Source organism: Cervus elaphus, chromosome 23 (genome assembly GCF_910594005.1).
Source record: "Cervus elaphus chromosome 23, mCerEla1.1, whole genome shotgun sequence".
In the NCBI taxonomy this organism is placed as follows: domain Eukaryota; kingdom Metazoa; phylum Chordata; class Mammalia; order Artiodactyla; family Cervidae; genus Cervus; species Cervus elaphus.
In genome coordinates, this window is record NC_057837.1 from 40,618,529 (window position 1) to 40,645,064 (window position 26,536).

The 26,536-nt window shown below is 38.7% G+C and overlaps 1 protein-coding gene across 4 annotated transcripts in view; it reads left to right on the forward strand.

Annotated features, from left to right (window-relative positions):
- Positions 1-26,536, forward strand: part of XRN2 (5'-3' exoribonuclease 2) — a 61,625-nt gene that overhangs the window by 13,703 nt on the left and 21,386 nt on the right. For 3 of the 4 annotated variants that reach the window (XM_043883272.1, XM_043883275.1, XM_043883274.1), the window contains exons 5-24: positions 239-297; positions 374-463; positions 1,234-1,306; positions 1,448-1,498; positions 1,969-2,126; positions 3,304-3,378; positions 3,470-3,603; positions 3,703-3,760; positions 3,844-3,951; positions 8,045-8,089; positions 10,014-10,145; positions 12,584-12,702; positions 15,331-15,466; positions 16,616-16,723; positions 16,824-16,913; positions 17,867-17,939; positions 22,964-23,047; positions 24,140-24,237; positions 24,839-24,918; positions 25,674-25,730. In XM_043883272.1, the coding sequence (XP_043739207.1) occupies positions 239-297; positions 374-463; positions 1,234-1,306; positions 1,448-1,498; positions 1,969-2,126; positions 3,304-3,378; positions 3,470-3,603; positions 3,703-3,760; positions 3,844-3,951; positions 8,045-8,089; positions 10,014-10,145; positions 12,584-12,702; positions 15,331-15,466; positions 16,616-16,723; positions 16,824-16,913; positions 17,867-17,939; positions 22,964-23,047; positions 24,140-24,237; positions 24,839-24,918; positions 25,674-25,730 (1,828 nt within the window). The remainder of the gene's footprint in view (positions 1-238; positions 298-373; positions 464-1,233; positions 1,307-1,447; positions 1,499-1,968; positions 2,127-3,303; positions 3,379-3,469; positions 3,604-3,702; positions 3,761-3,843; positions 3,952-8,044; positions 8,090-10,013; positions 10,146-12,583; positions 12,703-15,330; positions 15,467-16,615; positions 16,724-16,823; positions 16,914-17,866; positions 17,940-22,963; positions 23,048-24,139; positions 24,238-24,838; positions 24,919-25,673; positions 25,731-26,536) is intronic. The other variant, XM_043883273.1, reaches the window with a different exon arrangement.

Genomic DNA, 26,536 nt, shown 5'->3' on the forward strand with positions numbered 1-26,536 from the left:
TATAACAATAGAGTATCTTTTGTGTACCATGTGTTGTTTGACAGTCATGTTAAAGCAGCTTCATTTAATTCAAGAGGAGGAATCTTATTTTCTTCGAAAAGGGGGAACATTGTTCCTCAGGTGACAACACTTCTCTTTCTTTATATTTCAACTTTCTGTTTTTGTTGTTCTGGTCTAATATTGAGTAACTTACCTCACTGTTTATGGGGAGAACAAAGCATTGCCCCTTCTTCTCTAGGTGGCTATCTTCCTCCAGAAGAAATAAAAGAAAGATTTGACAGCAACTGTATTACACCAGTAAGTAGTCTCATACTTTGCTAGCTATTGCTAACTCTTAAATGATAGGTTAATTTATTTCTTTCTATCATTTTAGGGAACTGAGTTCATGGACAATCTTGCTAAATGCCTTCGCTATTACATAGCTGATCGTTTAAATAATGACCCTGGGTGGAAAAATTTGACAGTAAGTTTCACATTTTGGTACTTCAAAAAGATGAGGGTGACAATTTGAGTCATATCAAAGTCATGTCCTTTGATAGGACTGATATTCTTTGTCTTTTTCTCCCCCCATGAAATGCTGGTTGACTGTTAAGAGGAAAGAGAAGCTTCCAGGGTTATTAGAGATGGGGTGCTTTGCATGGTCCAGTGACCGGCAGCCGAATTTTCTCTCAGTGCCAATTTTGTCCTCTTACCATCGCTGTGAAGCCGTAAGATGGGACTCGTGATTTAAAATACATATATATGAAAGTAATTTCTGTTGTTAGAAATCAAAATACAGCAAGATAAAGTCATGGGGCTGCCTTTAAAGAATGGCTATGTGCTCCTGAGTATTTAAGTAAAATTTAAGCAAAATGTTTATATAATCTTAGGTATACCTGTTTCCCTGTTAATTAGATGTGGTACTCTGTATTTAATGGGTATCTCTTACCAATTACTCTTAGGGTTTTTATGGCTCAGTGCTGTATCCTTGAGAGCAGCAAAGAGTAGAAACTTGTGAACTGATCTGTTTTTCTAAAGGCTAAGTTTGACCCAAACATTTCATTTTTTCTACTTCAAGTAGTCAGTTAACTAGTGAAATAACTTTGATGTCTAACACACACCTTAAGAAAAATTTCCAATTAGTAACACTGTCTTAATAGAATTATCCCAGTTTATTTTAAAATACTCAGTTCTGTTGATTTTTGATCTTGAAAAATGGGAAAGAGCTAAAAATGTTTAAACTATTTTTTATAGGTTATTTTATCTGATGCTAGTGCTCCTGGTGAAGGGGAACATAAAATCATGGATTACATTAGAAGACAAAGAGGTAAAATTCATATATAAATAATTGATTATATGTTCTATTAAAAAAAAAAGACGAGCCATTGTATAGAAAATGTTCGGTAAAATGTGATATCCCTGTAGTATGAGGTCTATTTACACAAGTATATATTTCCCTTCTCTCTAGCCCAGCCTAACCATGACCCAAACACTCATCACTGCTTATGTGGAGCAGATGGTAAGTTTCTTCTTTGAGATCGAAGTCTCTTGGGTTAAACAGTAGTGAGTCCATGGATTGGTGTGTAGTAATGAATTATTCATGGCTGCCTGGAAATTCTAAAATGCCATGTTTATTTTATGTTTGAGAGCTAACTACTGTGGAGTTGTTTAATCTGTGGCTAATAGTCACCTATCTTGATTTCTTTTTTTACATTTTTTCAACTTTTTAATATGGTCACACATATCTTTAAAATGGAAAGTTTCCAAGTGTTGACTTCTGAGTGGCAGTTACACTCTAGGCCCATGTTTCTGGAGGTCCGGTTCTTGGCCACTAGGAAATTTTAGGCTTTTCAGCTTTGCTCTCTGTGTGATCCTTTGGGCTTTTCTTTGCCTTGCTGTCTTGTGTTATGATAATATCTTGCCTTTGGTTATAGTAAGGGTCTTCTGGAAGTGCTCACTGTATGGTATTTTGTTGTTGTTGACTGATAGCTGATCTCATTATGCTTGGCCTTGCTACACATGAGCCCAACTTTACCATTATCAGAGAAGAATTCAAACCAAACAAACCCAAACCCTGTGGTCTTTGTAATCAGTTTGGACATGATGTCAAGGACTGTGAAGGTTTGCCAAGAGAAAAGAAGGGAAAGGTAAGACTTTCAGGATGGTAGTAGCCTCATTGAATATTTTTCAGTTATATTTTTGTGATCAAACATACATAACAGACTACCACTTTTTAGCCATGTTTAAATATGCAGTTCAATGGCATTAAGTATATAATTGCCTCATTTTAAAAATGGATAAAAAGAATACTGGTTGATTTGATTTTTTATCTACTTGCTCTGTTACCCCTCACAGAGATGCATCTTTCCAAACTCCTTAAACACACATTCACAACCTTGCATGCAGTCAGATTCTTTCTCTTCCCCGCTTTCCTAGTGCAGCTTACATATACACGAGGCTGAGGTCTCGTCGGTAATAATGCCCATTGTGCATGATTTGTTTGGTTATTCTTCTTAAAAGGAACTGTAAATCAAGTACATTAAACCTCTTGATACCTTTGAGTAACTCTTAGTTTCTCCCTGTTTTGAGTTCCCTTGGTTATATCCATTTAAACCATTTATATCCGTTTAAAAGGGTGTCTGTTTTAAGAATATGGTACCTCTTTAAAAGACGTGTTGAGTGAAAACTGGTAAAAAGTATACATATTCACAGAGAAGGGTGAGGCATGTACATTAAAATGTTAATATTGGTTGGATATAGGTCAGAGTTTGGCAAACTACAGCTCTCCAGGTTCGACCTATGAGTTAAGGGGGTCTTTTGTTTTTGAAGAGTTGTAAAAACAGAACATGAAAGAATATGCAGCAGAAACCATGCATGTCTCCCTCCGCAGGCTGAAATATTTATTGTGTTGCCCTTTGTTAAAAAACGTGTGTGCTCAGTCAGTGCCTCAGTGGTAAGAATCTGCCTGCCAGTGTAGACCGCAGGAGACTCGGGTTCAATCCCTGGGTCAGGAGGGTCCCCTAGAAGAGGAAATGGCAGTCCACTCCAGTGGACTTCTTGCCTGGGAAATCCCATGGACAGAGGGGCCTAGGAAGCTCCATGGGGTCTCAAAAGACTCAGACACGAATGTGCGTCTGAGCGCTCAGCCCCTGGTCCAGGTGTGATTGAGATTGTGGGTAATTTTTATTTTCAAAATGGTTTGGTAAATTCTTCTGTTATTTAATACTTAATGTTAAAATGGGTCTTGCTTTAGAAAAAGCTGTGCTATTTGTTTGGATGAAGATTCGGAGTAGGTATATTGAGTCTTCACCCCCTTCCTTGCAGCACGATGAACTGGCAGACAGCCTTCCTTGTGCAGAAGGAGAGTTTATCTTCCTTCGTCTCAGCGTTCTCCGTGAGGTACGTGGCAGTGACCGTTGGCATCGGTGTGCTGATAATAAGCCAACTGCCATTTGATGGCTTTAATGACGGCATTCCTTCTTGGTCGCAGTATTTGGAAAGAGAGCTCACCATGGCCAGCCTGCCGTTCACGTTTGATGTCGAGAGGAGCATTGATGACTGGGTCTTCATGTGCTTCTTTGTGGGAAACGACTTCCTTCCTCACCTGCCATCCTTAGAGATTAGGTATGTGTGTGTGAGCTTGTGTCCTCAGGCTCCTGTTTAGCCCTCTGGCCTTTCAGTGCAGTCTGGTCCTAACACTTGATGTTTGTTTCCTGGTGGCAGGGAAGGTGCCATTGACCGCTTGGTTAACATATACAAAAATGTGGTACACAAAACCGGGGTAAGTTCACTCTTGAATAATTTCAAAACAGAAGTGTTTGCTTTTGTAAGAAGGTCATTTTACATGTATTTTATCACTTACAGGGTTACCTTACAGAAAGTGGTTATGTCAATCTGCAGAGAGTACAGATGATCATGTTAGCAGTTGGTGAAGTTGAGGATAGCATTTTTAAAAAAAGAAAGGATGATGAGGTAAAGTGTTTCTCTTGCAGTAGCTCAATTGCTCCTGTCTCTCATAGGCTGTGATGATCCTGTGATTGTCCTTTTAACCTCTCTGAGTGCGCTGTTAAATCAATGTAGTGTATCAAATACCAGTGTAATCACGAGTGGTCAGTGCTTTGACGATTTCATAAAGGCTGCTGATGCTTGCTGTGTGGAATTATGATTTGCACCCTGTGTGAGTTGCATTGTACCTTCTCTCTTTTTAATCTCAAGTAAGATATAAATCCAAACACCTGCCTAATCAATGGGCCATGAAATGAGGGTTCCAAAGCTAGAAGAATGCTGGAATTGATCTGGTGGCTGCCGTGTTATAGGCACTGTGTATGCTCTGGACTTTGCAACTCCGTACTCTGGTGGCAGAATGTAGGGGATCTGGGATGGATTGACTGCATTGGCCAAGGTAGAGGATTGCAGCCGGTGTAAGAAATGTGGGCGTAAAAGAAGGAAATAAAGCCACAGAGCATTTGGAAATTGGTTATATGGTGAGGTAGGGTGAGTGCTTAGCATGGGCAGTGGGAAGTTTGCTGGTGCCATTCATCCAGGTAGTGAGCCTTGGGGGTGGAGCGGATGGGGTGGAGATAAGGTCGAAATAAGTTTCATTTTGGAGGTGCTGCGATTGAAGGGCCATAGGACACCTGAGAGGAGAAATCTGTGAACCAGTCAGATAGATCCATGTGGAGCTCAGGTCAGAAGTCCTTCAGAAGGAGATTTGAGAACCATGAGCAGATGGGAGATAGCTCCTATCTTGAGCATAAACTTGACATCCCTGGGAGCTTATAAATAGGGAAAGTGCCTCCATCAGGGGTCTCTGGGAGTGTGGAGGTTTCAGGGGAAGGTAAGGCGGGGGGAAGAATCCCCTGGAGAGAGGCGAAGCTGTTGGTGTTGCCTGAGGTTGTCAGAGAGGGATGTATAGGCCCCTGGTCCTCAGGCTGGAGGGAGGCCAGCAGTGGGTGAGAGGAGCGGAAAGGAAGCGGAGGAGATCCTTCCCCTTAGTCCTACAGATCTTTGTGAGCAAATGGCAACATAATATCAATACGTAACTTCCTGATCTCCTCAAAGATTAAAACATGTTATTGTATCTGACAAGATTTTGTATTTTCCTCAGCTTTGCATTACTCTAGCTAATGGCTGCCTCTTTAGAAGCTTGGGTACCATTTTGTATAACAGTGGACTGTAGGCATTTTTTCAAAGCCTTTGGTACTTGGTAATCTTCACATGTAAAATTCAAATAGCAGAACTCACTCTGGGGTATGAAACACTTACCAGAACAGCCATTTTTAACACATCTTCAACCGTCACAGTGGCTCCACTTGAACTGCTGCTGTTTATGCTTAAGAAATAAACTACACACCTTGTGTACTACTTGGTATAAAAATCTCATGTTAGAAAAGTCTTTTTCTGTGACTTTAGCAAACTCTGTAGTATTAGATATTGATGGTAATACCATCATTAGACTGGGCATGTGTAGGATTTGATAGATACCAAAGTGCTTCAGATTTCAGTATGTCCTGTGGTTTCCGGCTGGCCTGGCAGGGCATTTGACAGCTTTGGGTCTTTGTTGGTGTCTGTGACTTGTTATGATGTTTTTTGGCATGGTTGGGCATTGCCTTGGACAAATTTATGAACCCTCAGAAATTCAACGTAAAAGTATCTGGGTGTATATATATTTTCCAGGAATGTGTGTCCATGGCTTTTGACAGATTTCCAAAGGAATTCGTAACACACAAAAATATGAAATAGCAGTAAGGTCCTGTCCAGGTAGACTTGATCTGCTTATGTCGCTGCCTCCCTTAAAAAGAGCAATATACTAGAATGGGAATCTATCAATATCTGTTAATAAAATTGAACAGTTAGGTCAGAAATGTCTTTTTTTAATGAGCTTTGATCTTTGCCTTGTATCTTGCAAATGTTCGTTTATTCAGCACACATTTCCTGTTTACAATGTGCCAGATAGTATTCTGAAGGTTAGTGATACAACAAAAAAACAAAATGAAAAATAGGTGGAACTTCTGAGCTCGTGGCGCTGACATCTCCTGGGGGAGATGGATGATTGACACAGAGCTGCAGTGTAGTGTGCAGGGTGTGAGAGAGTGGCGCGTGCCGTGAAGGAAGTTAAAGCAGGGCACGGAGGGTCTGGGTGGTCGCAGCCCTAGGGAAGGTGGCTGGAGAAGGCCTTGCTGGTGTCAGGGAGTGGGCCATGCAGATGTTTTTAGGAAGAGCACTGCAGACGGAGGGAGTCACCCATGAAAAGGCTCTGGTCCGGAGCACGCACGGGATGTTGAGAACAGCGAGGAGCACACGTGGGAGCAGAGGACGCAAAGGGAAGGGAATGGAAGCGGAGGCCAAAAGCGGTGGGTGTGGCAGAACCCTCTCAATCAGTAACAGAATTTCAGCGCTCAGTCTGCATCGTTGAAGCATAGAAGCGACAGTCTGACATGAACTGGAAAACATTAACTCAGGCTGCTGTGTGGAGGCAGAGACAGAAGCATCGAGCCCAGTTAAGAGTCTCCTTTGCAGTATGTTAAGGAGCCAGCGTGGTGGCAGTGAAGGTGGTGATAGATGGTTGGATTCTGAGTAGGTTTTGCGCTAGAACCAGTGGGATCGGCTAATGGAGTAAATCCTAGGTGTGAGAGAAGGAAAGGTATCAAGCATGGCTCCAAGACACTTTTTTCTGAACAGCTGAAAAATGGTCTGGTCTGAGTAGCTGTGATGAGAAGACTGGGAGGTGCAGAGATGGGGGTGGCGAATGTCTTTTGCACATGTCAAGGTTGAGACACAGGTGCGGGAGTTGAGTTGGGAGAGGCTCTGGTTGGAGACTCATGAGACTAGGTGATTATTATGAGAGCAGAGAAGTGGGGAGGTCCAGGTGTTGGGCCCAGGGGAGCAGCAGCTTTCAGAGGGTGGAAGGAGGGCCCAGTGAAGGCAGCAGCAGGAGTGAAAGAAGAGGTGAGTGTGGTGTCCTGGCAGCCAGGTGAAGAGCGTGGTTTCAGAAGGAGGAGTCACAGCCGGATAAGAGACGGCTCATTAACTGTGCGAGCAGAGCGTGGTTAGGGAAATCGGTGGTGTTCAGATCTTAGGAGGTTTTAAGTGGTCAGTCAGCATGTATCTGACATTCAGCCCCTCCTGGCAGAAAGTGCTAACCTCTCATCTTGTTAAGTGTTCTCTTGGGGTGGCAGTACTGCCTCGGAGGGTGGAAGTGCCAAGAGGAGGGTGATGGTCATTATAGTACCTGCTGTGGGCATCTCCACTGTCATTTCAGTGCCTGGACACTCAAGCATGGGCATGGGAGGGGTGCTTTCTGGGGAAGGATGCCTTTGAATGACTCGGTTAGTGGGAGCAAGGTCAGCCCTAAATTCTGTCTAGTTGAAACCGTGGCTAGATTTCAAAAATGAGTGGAGGGAAGAATCAAGGCAGACTGGACCCTTTCCTGTGAGTTAAACTGGCCCAGAATAAGCAGTGCAGACATCTGTCTTTTCTTCCTTCTCTCATTGGGTCTATTTGGTGGGGGTGGGGGTGGGGGGAGCAGCTGAGTGGTAGTGTTTGCCTGGAGCCCCGCTGTCCCCTTTATCACTTGTGCCACACGTGTGATAGGGTAGGCACTGTCCAGCCCTTTTTAGGTAATAGAGGCTCATTATTAAATTGTCTTGTTGAATTTTTAAAATTGTCATCTTGATTATGAACTATATTCAGCTACAACTTAAAGAATTATTTTCTTACTTACGTGTATCTTCTCTATACTGACAGCCTATTCACTCCAGGGTAAAACCAAGTGTCTTTGTCATGACTCTTACATTCTTCCCTGAAATGACATTAAAAACTGAAAAAAAATTAAGAGGAACCGTTTAAATTGTATATAAACCCAATTTAGAATGCCCTCTACCCATGTACAGTTCTGATAAGCAGCACTTGGAACATGCAATCTGTTGCCTAGTTTCATTATGTACCTAGGTTTCTGGGGTCTTCCTTTAAAACTTTAATTGTCTCTCGAATCATTCCTGGTAATGTTTAACTCTTACATTTTTGTGTAATTATTTGACAGAATATGTGGATTTTATACTTTTAGGACAGTTTTAGAAGACGACAGAAAGAAAAAAGAAAGAGAATGAAGGTGAGTTTTAACTCATAAGACTGGCAGTGGTATAAGTTTCCAGTTTGGGAGGAATGTGTTCATTACAGTAGCTTTTTATTCTTTACCCAGTAGGAGCTGGTTAGAGACATGCTCCCCACCCAACTGCCTTCCTGCCTGGTGTTGATTTTGAAGGAGTCCTATCTAATCTCTGTCTCGAGTCTGAAGGGAAACACTCGATGGGCAGGAGGGGCAGGTGGTACTTAGTTATTTGAGTTTTTTACAATAATCAGTTATTATTATTGTTTTTGTAATAAAAGCGGTCAAGCTTTGGTACCCCTTGAAGTCACTGTGCTCTGTCTTTAACTTCGTCAGGTTCATCTTCCTAGAATAGGATGCACGCATGCTCAGTTGCATCCAATTTTTTGCAACTCTGTGGATCGTAACCACCAGGCTCCTCTTTCCATGGGATTTTCCAGGCAAGAGTACTGGAGTGGGTTGCCATTCCTTTCTCCAGGGGATCTTCTTGACCCAGAGATCGAACTCACATCTCCTGCTTGGCAAGTGGATTCTTTACCGCTGTGCCACCTGGGAAGCTCGCAGAATAGGATGGCTACCTGGAGCTTTGTTGTTTCTCTGCTCAGAAATCAGCAGTGACTCCTTAGTCCCCCTCAGAGTCCATTCTCAGTCTGGCGTCTGGTCGAGTTCCTGCCACCAGCTCCTCCCCTCCTGTCCTCTCAACATCCTCTAAACGAGCCAGGCTGCCCCTGCCCCAGGCCTGGCCCCGCTGGCTCCTCAGAGGTTCCCCCTCCCGTCTGTGCACACCCCCCTTCCCCACGGCGCCCCCCGCAGCCTGGCTGGTGCCTGGGTTGAGCAGGCCTTTCCTTTACCTCTGGTGATTCTTGTCGTCCTTCCTAGATTTTAAATTCACGGAGTTGAGGGACTGCCTTTTATTTTCAGATTTTATTGGATTTGCGCAATTTCAGGAACCTAGAAAGGAGAAGATAATTTATTGCTGAAGTAGTTCCAACCCACTTAGATATGGGGAGAAGCCTGTTTGGTTACTACTTTCTTTTTTCTTTTATTAATTGTTTAAATTGAAGTATAGTTGATAACTGAAGAAGGGAAAGGCTTACCCACTCCAGTATTCTGGCCTGGAGAATTCAATCCATGGGGTCACAGAGTCGGACACGACTGAGCGACTTTCGCTCACTCACTCAAGTTGATATACTGTGTTACATAAGTTTCAGGTGTATGGCATAATGATTCATAGTTTTTAAAGGTTGTAATCTATTTACAGTTTTTATGAAATGTTGGCTGTGTCCCCTGTGGTGTACAGTGTATCCTTGCAGTTTATTTATTCTATCCATAATAGTTCATACTGTGTATGATTATTTTCTTTCAGTCAGTATCTGTTTTAAAAAATCTGTCAGTCACAGCTGTCATCTATTATAGCTGTCGTCATAGCTCTGATTGGCAATAAAGAGTTAAATTCTAGCAAGGTGAAGAGTGAATAAAAGCTGTACTTCCTAAGTTAAAATCAAACCCTTGACTTTTTTTTTAACCATTAAGGTAAAATGTTAATGTTATTTGTTATTTTTATTTGACTAGAATTATGTCTTGAACGTGTAGAGAAATTGTAAGTAAATGTAGTAGAACAGCCTGAGACTTGAATAGTTCCATAGAGTGGAACTGAAGGTGATGATGGCTATTCTCAAACTTCATGTGTATGTACCAGAACAATGAATTATATGTACTTTTAGAGCAGAGTTGCTATTACAGACTGTTGTTTACAGGGTAAGTTACCATCATATCAAAATGAACAACCCTGAATGTTAACAGAACATTTCACCTTTTACATGCTTACAGTGGGGTCTCTTTACATTGCCCTCTTTTTTTTCCTGTCATCCAACTGTGTTGTGGTTTCACTTTAATTTCTACATTCATTTATCTCCATTTATTTTAGAGAGATCAACCATCTTTCTCTCCTGGTGGAATATTAACCCCTCACGCCCTTGGTTCAAGAAGTTCACCAGGATCTCAAGTGGCCAGTAATCCGAGACAAGCGGCTTATGAAATGAGGATGCAGAATAACTTGGTAAGGGACTCACTTTTCATGTAGCGTGAAAGGATAGTGGCTTACCAGGTGCCCCTTGTAGTTGTGTGTGAATTTGATCTTGTAGCCTGGAGGTGTTTTTGTTTTACAGCTTTTCTCAATGTCTTTTGCCTTGGGATGTTTTTAATTCTGTTAAATCCACCATTATCAATATGAAATGATCTAAATGTGAATATGAAATATGAAAATACCCAAATGATGTGAAAGGAAAGAAAATGCATGTAAATAAGATGGCTTAGTGGCTGCAGTGTTTCTGTAATGAACATGGGCCTCAGTGCTTCCAGCTTCTCCCCAAGGCACAATGGTGATGGTGATGGGGCATCCACATGTCTCATAGCTGGGACAAGAGGGGAGGGAGGGTTTTGCTACCTAATTTCCCCTTTCTTCCAGGGATCAGTTGTGGGCATTTTGCAGAATAGTATTCTTCAGTCTGTTAAGTACAGGTGCTCATTACTGCCTAAACTCTCGCTCTCTGATTCAGTCATGGAATAGATCCAAGTATCTATTTTAAGGTAGCTCTCACTACCAAAATTCTCGTTGCTCCCTGTTTTGTAAACTCAGGAACTGAATGGATTTGCCTTGTGATGCCCCTCCTTGTTTGAGCTTTGTAATCCAGACTGCAGGAGCAGATCATCTCAGCCGGCAAGGCTGTACTCTGCCCGTTAGCTTCCTGTTGTGTTGACAAAAGACCCAAGAGCCCAGAGCACATGCCAAGACAGCAAGCAGGGATGAGAGAGTAGACCGTGAGCTAACAGCAGATGATCAAAGCTATTGCTTAGTTCAGTCTAGCAGGCATGAGAGAAAGAGTTCTGTACAGGGGAAAAAGATACAGTTTTATTATTCCTATTAGTTATCCTGTTGATGTTCAAGTTCTTTATTATAGGGCAATCCTACATGTGGAGTTTTTGCCACGTCAAGAGACTGAATTTATATTCCCATTAACTCACAATGAGAAGTTTTAGGACCTTAGATTTGAAATTGAAGAAACAAGGTTTGCATCTTCCAAGAGAAGAAGCTTGCGTTTCTGTTGTGGGTTTGTTTTTTTAATTTTTATTTATTTATTTTTAGTATTATTTTTATTTTATATTGGAGTATAGTTGGTGAATAGTGTGCTAGTTTCCTGTTAGATTCAGCTGTACATATACATGTATCTGTTCTTTTAGCTCTTTGTTTTCTTATCTTATTACTTGCACCATTAACAGTGAGCTGCGGAGGATCAGTGAAAGGGATTGCAGTGAGGCTCTCGAGTAGGACAGCAGAAACTGATGTTTGTCATTGAAGAGCACAGTCCCCACAGAGTGGACCTGAACGTGACTGGCAGCACCGTGTTGATGATGGGGTGCTGTTTTCTTAACATCAGGGAGGCGTTAGGTCTAAACTTTGTCACCTGTGACACCTGGCCATACAGTCTCATGAGTAAAGTTGATACTCTACATTTTTAAAAGAAAGGGTTATAAACAACTCTATGTGAAATATAATTTTGCTTTGTTGTAACAAACTTTCTTAGCCTATGGTTTAAACTGCCTTTATGCTCAGATTTTACAGTTTCATCAAAATAGCCTCCTGAACTACTCCATTTAAAAAATTCGGTTTACTCAGAGTATCTAATAGATTGTCACTAATAGAATAAAACCTTCACTGTGAAAACCTTTTCTGCTGCGTATGTTTTTGGTCACTTAAAACTAAAGTTGCAGAAGATTTTAATTTTTTAGTTAAATATTAGAGTACTGTAGGGTTTGCCTGTCCTCATTGATTTAGGTACATAGAGAACACTGAATTTAAACTGGTATCCAAGTCTTTGAAATACTAATGTGTATTTTTCTAAGATGACCAGTAGATTTTTATTTGTATATTGAATTTTAAAGCAGTGTATGTAAAATATTTAATAATTTAATAGTTATCTGGCCGAGTCTTAAAGCAAACTAAACTGTTGCTTTACAGAGTGGTTATACTATACTAGGTTGAACACGTACAATTTAAATTCATTTTCACCTGCTTAGCTGTTTTATATATTGTTAATTTATATATTTATCTTTTCCCCCCTTTACAGTTTTGCTGTTTGATTAGTAGAAAGTGATTGTGAATTCATGAGATCAGGGAATCACCAAAGAAAAGAAATATTTAAGTAATAATTTTTAAAATCTGTAAAATTCAGTTTTTCTTTTGAAGCAGTTTTTGCCCTAAGAACGTTCAAATTCATTTAAGCATAGGAAGCTTGGTACCATATTATCTTTTTGGGGAGGCCAAAATCAGTCTTATGCTTTCTAAATATATTCACCGTATCTATTTAACAGCTTTAAAAAATAACAGCTTTAAATAAGGTATTACCATGAAGCATGGTGGTAGAAGCAGTGGGATGTAGCTGCTTTTGTGAAATGAATAATTAAATCCTTCCTCTGTAATGTCATAATTGTCTGCAGAGTCCTTCAGTTTCTCCTAATGCGAGTTTCACTTCTGACGGCTCCCCATCTCCAAGAGGAGGAATTAAACGAAAAGTGGAAGACAGTGACAGTGAACCTGAGCCAGAGGATAACGTCAGGTGAAGCCATTTTTTGGTAGCACTTTGTTAGCAAATTGCTGAAATAGAGGTGGTCTAATTAATGCTATTTAGCTCAGAGAAGCAGTGCCTTCAGTTGCTTGCCTGTGATCTTTTTATCCACCAGTAATTAATGTGGAGGGTTAGGATAGTCAGTAAATTCCAGTGAGATGTGTAAGCTATAGCTGTTAAACCTAAGTATCTAGATTAGTATGCGTGCAGGTTCTCATCATCCAAGCCACTTTCCCTCTGAGACCAGGCGCTAGATAGGCTAGGCATGAGGTGTTTAGCTCTGACTATGTGATCTGAATGCTACTGTGTGGGGATTAAATTTTCAAGCTGCTTAACCCAGAAAGTTCAGTAACACTTGGATACTTGATATAGTTTGCTTTAATCTTCTCAGTTGAAAAGTTTCTTCCTCAAGATGAAATATGCAGAAATTGTTTGGTTAAGAAATACGTATATTTTTAAAAACCACAAATTTGTATATGCACAGTTATATTTCATGACAGGAATTTCCCTTTAACTGTATACTTAACGTTTATGATGGGAAACTTTGATTCTTTCATTTGTCCAGATCAGAGATTAATAACCTCTCATAATTAAATCTAAGCTTGAATCCTAGACTCCCAAGTGCAAAAGGTCAACAGTCTCAAAAAATGTAACTCATTAATAATTTAGCAAAATGATAGATAGTCCAAAGTTAAGCGAACAATAGTGGTCCAAAAGCATGAACAAAAGAAGCTCATGCTTTTTATATAGGTTTTGGATGGTGTGTTTGTGTTTGTGATTAGAAATCTCACAAATGTCATGTGTGGTTCTGCATTTTCCAAACAACCTTTGATGTCAGATACCGCAGTCTGTGATGATGTGTTATTGTATTTTTACCTTACCTGAGTTTTTGTCCTCTGCTTCTATAACAATGGATTTTCCTCTTTGAGTGTTTTTTGTTTTACTATCTGGCTAGCTTAATAGTAAACTTGATTTATTTAGTACTTTATTGTTTAATGTTGGTGCTGGGAATAATCATGGTGGAAATGCTTCTATCAAGAAATGCTTGGGATTCTTAGCATTTATTTTCTTACTATCTTTTGTATAATGATGATAATCCACATCATGGATAGAGATATTTCTCCGGATTGGTGTTCTGTGAATCCTTTGTGTGCTATGAAACCTTTCATAGCTAGAATGGCATATAGTGAAGAACCAGTTACCCCAGGTTGCACCTTGCTGCACAAAATAAATGGAGATCAGGCCCAGCTGCTCACAGACACAGCTCACAGCTCTGATGACTGATGCTCAGATGCTGAGTGTGGTTCCTGAGGAAGGAGCTGGTGGGGCTACTCCCACTCCTGGGGTGCACCCTGAAAACAAACATGCTAAATGAGATTCCTACTTTCTGCCTTTTTAAAAAAAACGAAATCGTCTCTGCATTTCTTTCACTTAGGGAAAACAGGCGTTGATGGAGGTTTTTTGCACAAGCCAAGTAGTGTAAAGTGAACTTTAGAAAGGGCTTACCTGTATTCTGAAACATGACTGCAGTTAATTTGTAAGGTCTGGCACATGGTAGAAAGTGGCATTACTGTAGAAGCATCTTGAGATCTGTCCTGATGAAAAGAAAATTATTTTGGCTTCTTTGTGTTCCTTCAAGAAAATGTTTTAATATCTCAGAGCCTGAAAAATCAGTACTTTGTGGTTCTTCTCATTGTATATTTAGTAATTAATGATAACTTAGTGAATTGATTGGCCTGCTTCTAAGTTTTACCAGAACATGCATATATACATATGTGCATGTGCATGCATGTCCTTCCCTTTAAATCTTAGCTCTAAGAGGCCCAAGCATGAAGAGTGTAGATTAGGTATACCAAGTTTCTGCCTGGTTTCTAGATTATTCTTTTATAAATTGTGTTTTACCTTTAAAAGAATTACCCATGGCAAATCTTTTTTTCCTAAGTAGTTTAATTGACTTTCTTTGTGCAGTTTAAATATATCCTAATAAACTGAGGAACTTGAACTATATAAGAATGTATTCAGTATTTGAATCTTAAAATGTAGTTTGAGAGTTATTACATGGTCCAAAAGCATGTAAAACAGTATAAAAATTCAAGCAAACAAGTGTTATGTATCTGTACTTAGTCACTCAGTCGTGTCCAACCAACTCTTTGCGACCCCATGGACTGTAGCCCACCAGCTCCTCTGTCCACGGGGATTCTCCAGGCAAGAATACTGGAGTGGGTAGCCTATCCCTTCTCCAGGGGAACTTCCTGATCCAAGAATCGAACCAGAGTCTCCTGCATTGCAGGCAGATTCTTTACCAGCTGAGCCTACCCAGGAAGCCCTGTTATGTATCTACTTTAGCATAAGTGATGATCCTTTTTTAAAATGTAGTTTTAGAATGATCTTACTGGAATCAGTGTTTTTGAGTTTTTTATGTTTAACTATCTTTAATTTGGTAATAAATCCCGTGAAAGTGGAGTTTTTAGAAAATAGTTAAATGAACTCTGTTTGCTAGCATTACTTTTGAACTCATTTACATTTCACTTGGACATTAAATATAAGTTGATTGGGGTGATAAATAGGTGTATAGTTACCATATTGAATCAGGATAAACTGATCTTGCCTGGTTTGTAGGTTATGGGAAGCTGGTTGGAAACAGCGATACTACAAGAACAAATTTGATGTTGATGCAGCAGATGAGAAATTCCGACGTAAAGTTGTTCAGTCTTACGTTGAAGGACTCTGCTGGGTTCTTCGATATTATTACCAGGTACAAAGGATGTTTTCCTCTAAATTTCTAACTGATCATTTTAGAAAGATAATTTCTGTAATAATGTGTATTATTGAGCCTAATATTTGTTTCTAACGTTCATTAATGTATATACAGAGCTAATTTTTATTGTGTTAAAGAATTTCAGCATAAAGGAGTGTTGTTGAGTATGCTTTGTCTTGCAAATGACTACAGTTTAGTGATTTTTTTAAATTGGAATAAAAAAACAACTGAATAACTAATAGATAGTCACTAAATGAATTGGAAGAAAAAAAATAACTGAGCAACTATTAGATAGTCACTAAATTACTGAACAAAAGAGAAAGCCTGGAAAATGCTAGTAAGAATTGGAAAGGAATTTTGAATGATACCATTTCCTCCATGTAAAGTAACAATGGTACTTGAAGTCTGACTTTAAATTAAAGCCTTTGGTAATTGGGATGTCAGATTGGTGAGAGGTTAGGTAGACATGGGGGATGTAACTCATAGTTAGTATCTGGTTTTGTGTTTGTAGAGTGAAGCAAGTTCAGTTTGTTGTGATCTGAAATTAGTATGTAGAAAGTAATTTAATGGAAGTATCTACTATAGAATATTTTAATATAATGTTTTACTTCTATAAAGATTTTTAATTCACCAGGCACAGAGTCAAAATACATGTCATTGAATATTTTTATAAGAAAAAGAAAGTTCTCACTGAAAATCTAGGGAATTCTCAAATGAGGCTTTTGCTGGTTTTGCTGTCAATCACAGTGATGTTCCTTCTCCGTCTGTAGGCTCAGTGTCAACTACACTTTTGTTCTTCATTTTAACTGGAAACTCTAGAGTTATAAAGAAATGCCACCAAACACATTTGAAGAACAAAAATTTCACCAAATTGTATTTGTGAATATAAAATTTGGTGTTAACTACTGATTTTTAAAGGTGTTTTGCAGTATTTTTTTAAATAAAGGGGCCATTGATATGTAGTGAAAAGTTCAAATTGAATCAAAATAACTTTTAGGACTCATGGAAAAATTAATACATGGGCTATCTACTAGAAATCATATGTTTTATAAATAGAATATTATAGATTAATAGCCTAATTCTTTTTGGTTTTCTGTGTATATCATTAACATAGATTTGTGGCTTTGCTGTTTTGAATGATTCCAGGGCTGTGCGTCCTGGAAGTGGTATTACCCATTCCATTATGCACCATTCGCTTCAGACTTCGAAGGGATTGCAGACATGCCTTCTGATTTTGAGAAGGGTACCAAACCGGTAAGCTGAGCTATTTAGAGCCATAAAATTTATAGAATTTTGGCTTAGATCAAAATTATGTGTCATATGTTAACGTTTTTGTTTGTTTTGTTTTTAATAGTTTAAACCACTGGAACAACTTATGGGGGTTTTTCCAGCTGCTAGTGGTAACTTTCTACCTCCATCATGGCGGAAGCTCATGAGTGATCCAGTGAGTCTCTCCCCACCCCACCCCCCCCAAGTCTTAAACACATTTATTATTTTGCAAAATAACAGGTGCATTCTCTTTCTTAATCCTGCTAAATAAGTAAACTTCTTAATATATAAATAGTAAATTTAAGAATTTTTCTTGATTGGTGTTAGTGATGGTTTGTTTTTTTCCTTATGATACAGAAACTTTGCTGTCTGTCTTGAGAGTAAGATCTTTGGAGTTGTTCACAAAATCACATTTAAATTATTCTATATTATCAATGTTACCATATTAGTATTAAATTCAATATGATGTATCCGATACATTCTGATATATATTTGCCATGAGTCTTGGTGTTTTGAGTGTGTAACTGGGTTTTTGTCATACACTTTACTAACATGAGTCACAATTGTATTTGCATTTCATAGTTAAGAGTGAAGTGCAGAGCAGTGCAAGTATTTGAGTTCTTCTGTATATTTTTCACTACTTCATTATTTTTTTCTGCTTCTCTTGACTATCAGTACCCTACTTAGTAAATAAAACTCATTTGTATTTTGAAGAAATTCTTAAAAACAGTTATTTTGTTCTCCGCCTACCTGTAAGCCATTATTTTTGCTCCAGCCTTTGTGGTGTCCGCCAGACCTAAGACTGGCACACCTGGAATCCCCTCCTAGCTGGTCTTGTGTGTGAGGAGGCGTGAGGCACAGCTGGGAAACAGAGTTCTCTGTAAATTCTTCACTCTACACTGGATCCACAGATACCCACTCTAAAATTCTGTGTTAATATCTTTTGTTTTTATCTTTAAAATTGTTGATTTTTTTCCCCTGGACCTGCAATTTAAAGAATACTATTTTAAAAGGAAAGCTTGTTTTCTTATCGGGCATGATAGTGTGATCAAAAGTTTTATATCAAATTTTTCATAACAGAAATGTGTGACTTCACTTTCTGAATCTTTACTTGTCTCCCTGGTATAGGATTCTAGTATAATTGACTTCTACCCTGAAGATTTTGCTATTGATTTGAATGGAAAGAAGTACGCATGGCAAGGTAAAATTTAGACAGTATTCCTTTTGTTAAAATAATTTTCTCTTTTTGATAAAACTGTGTACTAACATGACTTATTCCAGAAAAACATCTGCTGCTTCTTTATTGACTATGCTAAAGTGACTCTGTGGATTGCAACAAACTGTGGAAAATTCTTCAAGAGATGGGAATACCAGTCCACCTTACCTGCCTCCTGAGAAATCTGTATGCAGGTCAGAAAGCAGCAGTTACAGCCAGATGGAACAACAGTTTGTTCGAAACAGAGAAAGGAGTATGTCAAGGATTTATATTGTCACCTTGCTTATTTAACTTTCATGCAGAGTACATCATGTGAAATCCTGGACTGGATGAAGCACAAGCTGGAATCAAGATTGCTGGGAGAAATATCAATAACCTCAGATATGCAGATGACACCACTCTTATGGCAGAAAGTGAAGAGGAGCTAAAGAACCTCTTTAGTGAAAGAGGAGAGTGAAAAGTGAAAGAGTGAAAAGAGGAGAGTGAACGTGAAAGAGGAGAGTGAAAAAGCTGGCTTAAAACTCAACATTCAGAAAATGAAGATCATGGCATCTGGTCCCATCACTTCATGGCAAATAGATGGGAAAACAGTGGAAACAGTGACAGACTTTATTTTCTTGGGCTCCATTGATGGGCTGCACCATCACTGTAGATGGTGACTACATGAAATTAAAAGACAATTGCTCCTTGGAAGAAAAGCTATGACAAACCTAGACAGCATATTAAAAAGCAGAGACATTACTTTGCCAACAAAAGTCAGAGCTATGGTTTTTCCACTAGTCATGAGTGGATGTGAGAGTTGGACCACAAAGAAAGCTGAGCACTGAAGAATTGATGCTTTTGAACTGTGGTGTTGGAGAAGACTCTTGAGAATCCCTTGGACTGCATGAAGATCAAATCAGTCAATCCTAAAGGAAATCAGTCCTGAATATTCATTGGAAGGACTGATGCTAAAGGCCACCTGATGCGAAGAACTGACTCATTTGAAAATACCCTGATGCTGGGAAAGATTGAAGGCAGGAGGAGAAGGGGACGACAGAGGATGAGATGGTTGGTTGACATCACCTACTCAGTGGACATGAGTTTGAGCAAGCTCAGGAGTTGGTGATGAACCGGGAAGCCTGGCATGCTGCAGTCCATGGGGTCACAAAGAGTCAGACACGACTGAGCGACTGAACTGAACTGAACATGGCTTACGGAATGAAAGGATTTTCTGTATTTTGCCATCCAAACTGGGATTAACCATGATTAATATAATTTTAATAGTCACATTATGATAAATATAAATAGCAAATCAGGTTGAGACAGATTAACCATTTTATCTTTTATCTCCTTTGGATTAATTAATGGAACCTGGGACTTGGCTCCTGTTAGTCATTGATACCTTATGAGGTTGCTTAGTGATGTATTAATAGAAACACAAGAGTATTCTTGTGGAGATTTACTTAACACTCTGTGGAAACTTTTGAAAAATATATTAGAAATTTAGTTTAAATGTTTAACATTGATCATTATTTATCTATATATTATTTTCTCATTCCTTCTGTTCACAGACTTTGTAGAAATAAGGGCAGTAAAAATTAGTATTTAAGGTGATAATTTAGCATTCAAAAAAATGTGTAATAACAGTAGAACACAAGAAAGTCTCAAACACAGTAAGCCAGCTGTTGTTTCCCATCACAGTCCCTTTCAACAAGTCATGTTAACCTCTTCTTCCACCATTATTTTTCTAAAATGATACGTGTGTTTAGTACTACCATTTTTCACACCTTTTTCCTTGATTATTCTCTGTGGTGCAGAAGATCAGTAAACTAACTCAAAGAGAATTGTGGAACAAAGGGGAATAAGTAATAATTTACCAATTGAAATAATTATTTTATGAGATTTTAGAGTTAACTTACGCAGTAACTGGAATTTCGTGTTAACTTGAACAGAATGGTAGTGGGAAATGCAGCCCATTGCTTGGGGCTATGCACGTGTAGTGCTGTGTGGGCGTATCGTGTTACACGTATGGATTGGGGTTTAGGTTGCTTTTGAAGATGCCCTGTGGAGGAGCAACAGGGAGAGGAGACATAGGAGAATAGGAAGTAGTAAATAAAAATCTAAGTATATTTATGTGTGTGTTAAGTGAGTAAGTAAATACATAGACATGCAGACAACCTGCTGTTCCTGTAGCATAAATTACCCAGAGGAAAGGTCAGCCAGTGCGCATCAGTTACTGTTTCTCCACATCCTTACTGACAGCAGCTTTCTGTTTCCTTTGATAGTAGCCATCTGGATGGGTGTGAAACGGTGTCTCACTGTGGTTTTTATTTTCATTTTCCTAGTGATTAGTGATACTGATCATTGTTTTCACGTGCTCATTAGCTATTCCTGTATCTTTTTTGGAAAATTGTCTGTTGGGGTCCTTGGCCCATTTTTGACTTGGGTTTTTGGTATTGTATGGTAGATGTCATTTGTATGTTCCAGACTCTAATCTTTTATCAAATACGTGATTTGTGTATTTTCTCCCATTCTGTGGGTTATCTTTTTCCCTCTGTTGATAGTGTCCTCTGATGCACAGAAATTCTTAATTTTGGTGAAGTCCAGTTTTAGTTGGACTGTTTTGCTGTTCCTGCCTTTACTTTTGGTGTTTTAAGAAATCACTGCCTGACCCCGTGTCATTGAAGCTTCCTCTGTATGTTTTCTTCTAAAAGCTTTATAGTTCTGGCTCTTCACATTTAGGACATTTGAGCCATTTTGAGTTAATTTTTGTACATGGTGTAACGTAAAGGTCTAGCTTCTTTCTTTTGCATGTGGATATCCGTTTTCCCAGTGCTGGTTGCTGACCAGACTGCTTTTTCCCCACTCAGTGGTCTTGGGAGGGTTTATTCCTGGGCCGTCTGTTCCATTGGTCAGTAAGTCTGTCTGATGCCAGTACAGTATATTGTTTTAATTACTGTACCTTTGCAGTAAGTTTTGAAATCAGAAGATTGGAGTCCTCCAACTTATTTTTCTTTGTCAAGATTGTTTTGAGTCCCTTAAGATTCCAAATGAATTTTAGGGTAGATTTGCATGCATGCATGCTCAGTCGTGTCCGACTCTTTGGGACCCCCCTGGACTGTAGCCCGCCACGCTCCTCTGTCCATGGGGATTCTCCTGGCAAGAACACTGGAGTGGGTTGCCATTTCCTTCTCCAGGGGATCTTCCCGACCCAGGGATCAAACCCATTTCTGCATCAACAGGCAGATTCTTGACCATTGCACCACCTGGGCAGTCCCAGCATAGGTTTAATTCGGGCCTTTAATATTTTTATATCTTATATAAATATTTTCACATATTAGACTCTGTACCAAGAATATACCTTTCTTGAGGTAAAACTTACTAGTAGGAGGTATAGTTTTTTTCTCCATACGTATGTTTAAAACTTATGGAAAGTACTTATGAACTTATGGAAGATACTTAGTTAAGTTCTTGCCTAAATTGAGTACATCTAAAATGATAGAAGATAAAACTTATCTGGGTACATTTCCAGCATATATTTACCATACAAATACTATATGTAATAATATAACATAGATATTTCAAATGTGTTTTTTATATGGACAGAGAATATAAGTTATTTGATGAGAGTCACACAGTGTCGGAAGTAAGATCAGAACCTGGAGAGTGTGACCACTGTTTTTACCTAAATACTACCACCATCTGGACTGCCTCTGGGCTGTTGAGACAATTAATGAGCCGTTGGATATAGGTGCTCAGGAAAAAGTCACCACTGCTGTTTTTACTATCATCTCATTCTCAAGCACCACCATCTTCATACCTGGGTGCAAAGTATTCTTTCTTCCACTGGCCAGTAGGGCTTGTTATTTATTAACCATATTGCTGTCATTAGCACTGCAAATTGCTTACTATTTGCTTCTGGAGTTGATATCGTAGGAAAGTCTCTCATAATTTGTTTAGATCCTGAATCTAGTAGGTAGAAAATGAAAGCTAGGTAGTGTTTTAGTTTTTCATGGTAACTTATGTGTGTGACTAACTAAACTAAAACAACTCTCAAGGTTTTTTCCCATCTAAGTGTTTATCAACTTTTTGACCCTATGAAATTCACACTAGAACTTAGTTTCTTTTTAACTTAAAAAAAAAAAAAGTATTCTTCTTAGTAGGTAGTACAGTTGAACACATTTCCTAGCTTTGAAAATATGGCAGCTAAATCATAAATGACAACTTTGGAAACTTTCCACTTCTAATCATTTTAAAGGGAATAATCATAAATGCAACAGTTTTGAATGGCAGTAGTTTCAAAACTGTTTAGCTTCATTTAGCATTTCTCTTTGCTATTTATCTTCAATTTTTTATTTGGCAAAGATACTATTTATACTATAGACAGCATAACTTCCTATGCTTCAAAAGTGTCAAAAATTTTCTAGTAATGGATCCTGCATTCACTGGTGTGCTTCTTTGAAGATGATGCGCAAAGGTCTAGATAAAACAATGACCTTAATTCTATCACACTCCAGAGGACAATTTTCAGCCTGAAAATCAACATCTCTTCTACCATCTCTGAGTTATTTAAACAAACAAATGTCTAAAATTTTTGTGTAAGTTAATTATTAGGTTTTAAAATGTGATAGAACTTCTAAAAACTTCTGTTGAATGATCTTGTTTTATAAAAGAAGAATCCAAGGTTCTAGAATGATGAAAGGATAAGCCCAAGCTCTTTGGGGAATTGACTAACTTGCCCAAGGCCATCTCATAAGGAAGATGAGAACAGGCTGCTATCTTAAGTGTTCTTTTAACTTAAAATTTTTATTATCACAGAGTTAAGATCACAGATGGTTTTCCATATGAGCCATTTTAAGAATGGAAAAGTGGAGGTTTTTTCCTTCTACATTTGAACTTGGCTAAATATTTCAATTCCAGATGTTTTTATGTTTGTGGGAATATTCTACTAGAAATGTCCATTTGGACCAGTTGACATTTAGGTGACTCTAATACTTGGGGCGGTTGGTGTGCTTTTGTGTCCCCAGGTGTGGCTCTGTTGCCGTTTGTGGACGAGCGGAGACTGCGTGCTGCCCTGGAAGAGGTGTACCCAGACCTCACCCCTGAAGAGAGTAAGGCCAGGCCCATCGGGCAGCACAGTCTGTGTGACACAGGCTGCACGTTTGCTTATAGAATTAGACTTTTTTTTTTTTTTTCATTTGTCAGATTTTTCATAAAAGAGGCATAAATCATTGGTTTTACTTCTTTGTAACAAAAATGAGTTTCTTAAAATTAATACTATCTGTACATTGAGTAGTAATTAAATAGTAAATTAAATTGAAAGCTTTTAAGTTATAAGTGTTTGATTTCCTCCATCTCCCTTCTTCCCTTCATCTTCACCCACCCCCCAGATTATAATAATTTTGCCTGAAGGTTAAGATGAGCTGCAAGCATTTACTCTCAGATTGTTAACTTGAAATGTTATCTTTCGCAACAAGTGGGATTTTTGTCATTATACTGATAGTTAAAATATTAGGAAATTGCAAGGTTGGGTTCAGTTGGAAAATTTAATGCCAGTGTAACAAACCTATAGAAATAATTTCTCTGTCAGCCATCCTTAGGATAATTTTCCTTCTCAGATGATTAAATTTGTATTTCCTTGGGGAATGTTTATATCTTATAAGAAATTGAGTTCAACTTAATAAAATCTTGCAATTCTTTGTGCAGGTATCTTTTAGTGACTTTTTTCCTAATAGTCATTGATTTGTTTTTTTGAGACTAAAAGCTTTTTTTGATAATCATTGATTTTTGAAACCTTATTGTCAAAGTTTTTTTTTCTTCTTCTGCAAAGACACATCACCTAAATTTAGGCCTCTTCTTGTTATTTTTTCACAAACTCTATAATTTTTTAAAAAAGCATTCATTTATTTATTTGGCTACATGGGGTCTTGGTTGCATTATGCAGGATCTTTTGCTAGAGCGCTTGGGCCCTCTAGTTGTATCGCTCAGGCTTAGTTCCCTTGCGGCCTATGGGGATGCTAGTTTCCCAACCAGGGATCGAACCCACATCCCCTGCACTGGCAATTGGATTCTTAACCACTGGTCCACCAGGGAAGTCCCCATAATAAAGCTTTAAAAATTTAGATGCATCTTCTAATTTTGGTCTCATAATGAAAATTGCTCTTGTGGATATTACTTTGATCTTGTCCTGCCTTCCCCCCCAGCCAGAAGAAACAGTCTTGGAGGTGACGTCTTATTTGTTGGGAAACATCACCCACTGCACGACTTCATTTTAGAGCTGTACAAGACAGGTTCCACAGAGGTATGGTTTCTTTTCCCTCATGATGTGTTTCTTGACAGTGTGTTCATTTGATTATTTAATCAGGAATGCATTTTTACAATTTTAGCCAAATATAAACCCAATTTACCATTTGGAGCATTTTTAAGTGTGTAATTTTGTGGCATTAAGACCATTTATAAAGCTGTGCACTTTCCTGATCAGAAACTCTATACCCGCCGGACAGCATTAAACACTCCTCCCCATCCTTCCCTGCCCCCAGCCTTTCACAACCTCTCTGCTACTTGCTGATTTTATGGAGTCGCCTAATTTTGACACCTCCCCTAGATCACATCATGCAGTATTTGTCCACCTGTGTCTGGCTCACTTCATTTAGCAGAATTTTCAAGGTTCAGCCATTTTATGTCAGTGTTTCTTTTCTTTTATGGCTGAATAATACTTCATTTGTGTATACACTACATTTCATTAGTCCACTCGCCTGTTGATGGGAACTTGCTTAGTTTCTACCTTTGGGGGGTGTTAAGAATGGTAGTCCTGTGACCACTGGTGAACAAACATGTTTGAGTCCGTGCTTTCCATTCTTTCACCTGTATAATCAGGACTGGGTTTTTTTTTCCCCCCACAGTCAGTGGATGTACCACCTGAACTATGTCATGGGATCCAAGGGAAGTTTTCTTTGGATGAGGAAGCTGTCCTTCCAGATCAGTAAGCATCATTGTGTTTAATTGAGGGGTTGGGAGGATGTTTAGTTAGCATTTCTACTTTGTTGCCTAAATGTTTCATATTCTAGAAATAATAAGAAAGTAGTGAGAAAACAAAACAACATAAAAGCCTTGGACTTGGGGTCAGAACCCAGCTCTTGAGGTGATCCACACAAGGTCAAAATTACTTTAATAATCTTATTAAAGTGTCAGGATGTTGTGTATCTTGTTGTGTACCTGTCTTTCAACTGTTTGGTGTTCCTTATGAAATACCTGTTCTATTTTTCTATTCAGTTATCTGTTCCTCCACTGCCCCCTTTTTGGTTTATAGAATATAAAGAATTCTTGTATCAGAATTTTTTTTACAAATTCTGATATAAGCCCGTTGTTCATAATTATTTTCTATTAGTGAAATTACAAACAGGGCCCTTTTTAAAAGTTACCTATTGGGACTTCCCTGCTGGCCCAGTGGTTAAGACTCTGAGCTCCCAATGCAGGGGGCCCAGGTTCAATCCCTGGTCAGGGAACTAGATCCCACATGCTGCAACTAAGACCTGGTGCAGCCAAATAAATGAATAAATATTAAAAAAAAAAAAAAAAAAAAGAAAGACAAAAAAAAAAAAGTTACCTATGATTATATTGTTTTTATTGGTTTAGTGATTTCTCTCTCTCAAAGCATAAGAAACGTAGCAACATTTTGTTTCCACTTTTCCCAGAGGTTACAACTTACAAACAGATGGTTCTTCTGTTTCTTTTTAGAGTAGTATGTTCTCCTATTCCCATGTTAAAGGATCTGACACACAATGCTGCCATCAGGTAAGTTTCCCCAAATTCCTGACATTTGCCCAGAATACAGCTCTGAACTTGCAAATAAATTTAAGAAGACCTGTGATTCACAGGGAAATGGTGGCTATTATTCCAGCAAGTCTTTGATATTTGGAGAGTCCCTGTGTTGCAGACCTCCAAGTAGAGCCTCTTGACTTTAAATTATGTATATTGTTAAGGTTACTGACTTAACAAGCTTACTTCTCTGCTTTCTGGTTTCCCCTAACAACCTCTAATTCTTCCTGGATTAGAGAGGTGGGAGGTGGAAAGTAGGAGTTTCCAAGAGTTGTGTGCTGTGTAGGTTCAAACAGACCTCTGCACCCTGGAGGCCCACATGGCTTCACTGTATTGTAACATAATATAAATTGTATTTATATTCGTGGCCCTGTAGAGTTCAAAAACAGAGCTGTTAATATATTTTAGTTAAGATGAGATAGAATGAATTATAGTGGAATATTTTTTTTATCTATAATTACAAACTTTTAAAGGGCTAATTTCTGCCACGTGGAAAACTCATACTTCATTTCCTCAATGGTGACAGCATTTTCTGCCAAGTATGTAAAATATAATATGGCTCTTTAGAATGAGAATCAGCAAACTTTCTATGCATCTGTGTAACTATTGTATGAATTCCTGATCTTGATGGCAAGGTTTATGTTGTTGTTTCCCTCACTCTTTAGATGAGAACAGGGCAAATGTTTAAGTAATTCAAGAATTTTGTAAAAGCTATTCCTGAATACTACTTTCCAACATGTTATTATTTCTCTCACTCTCAGGGACTATTTTGGATTTTATTT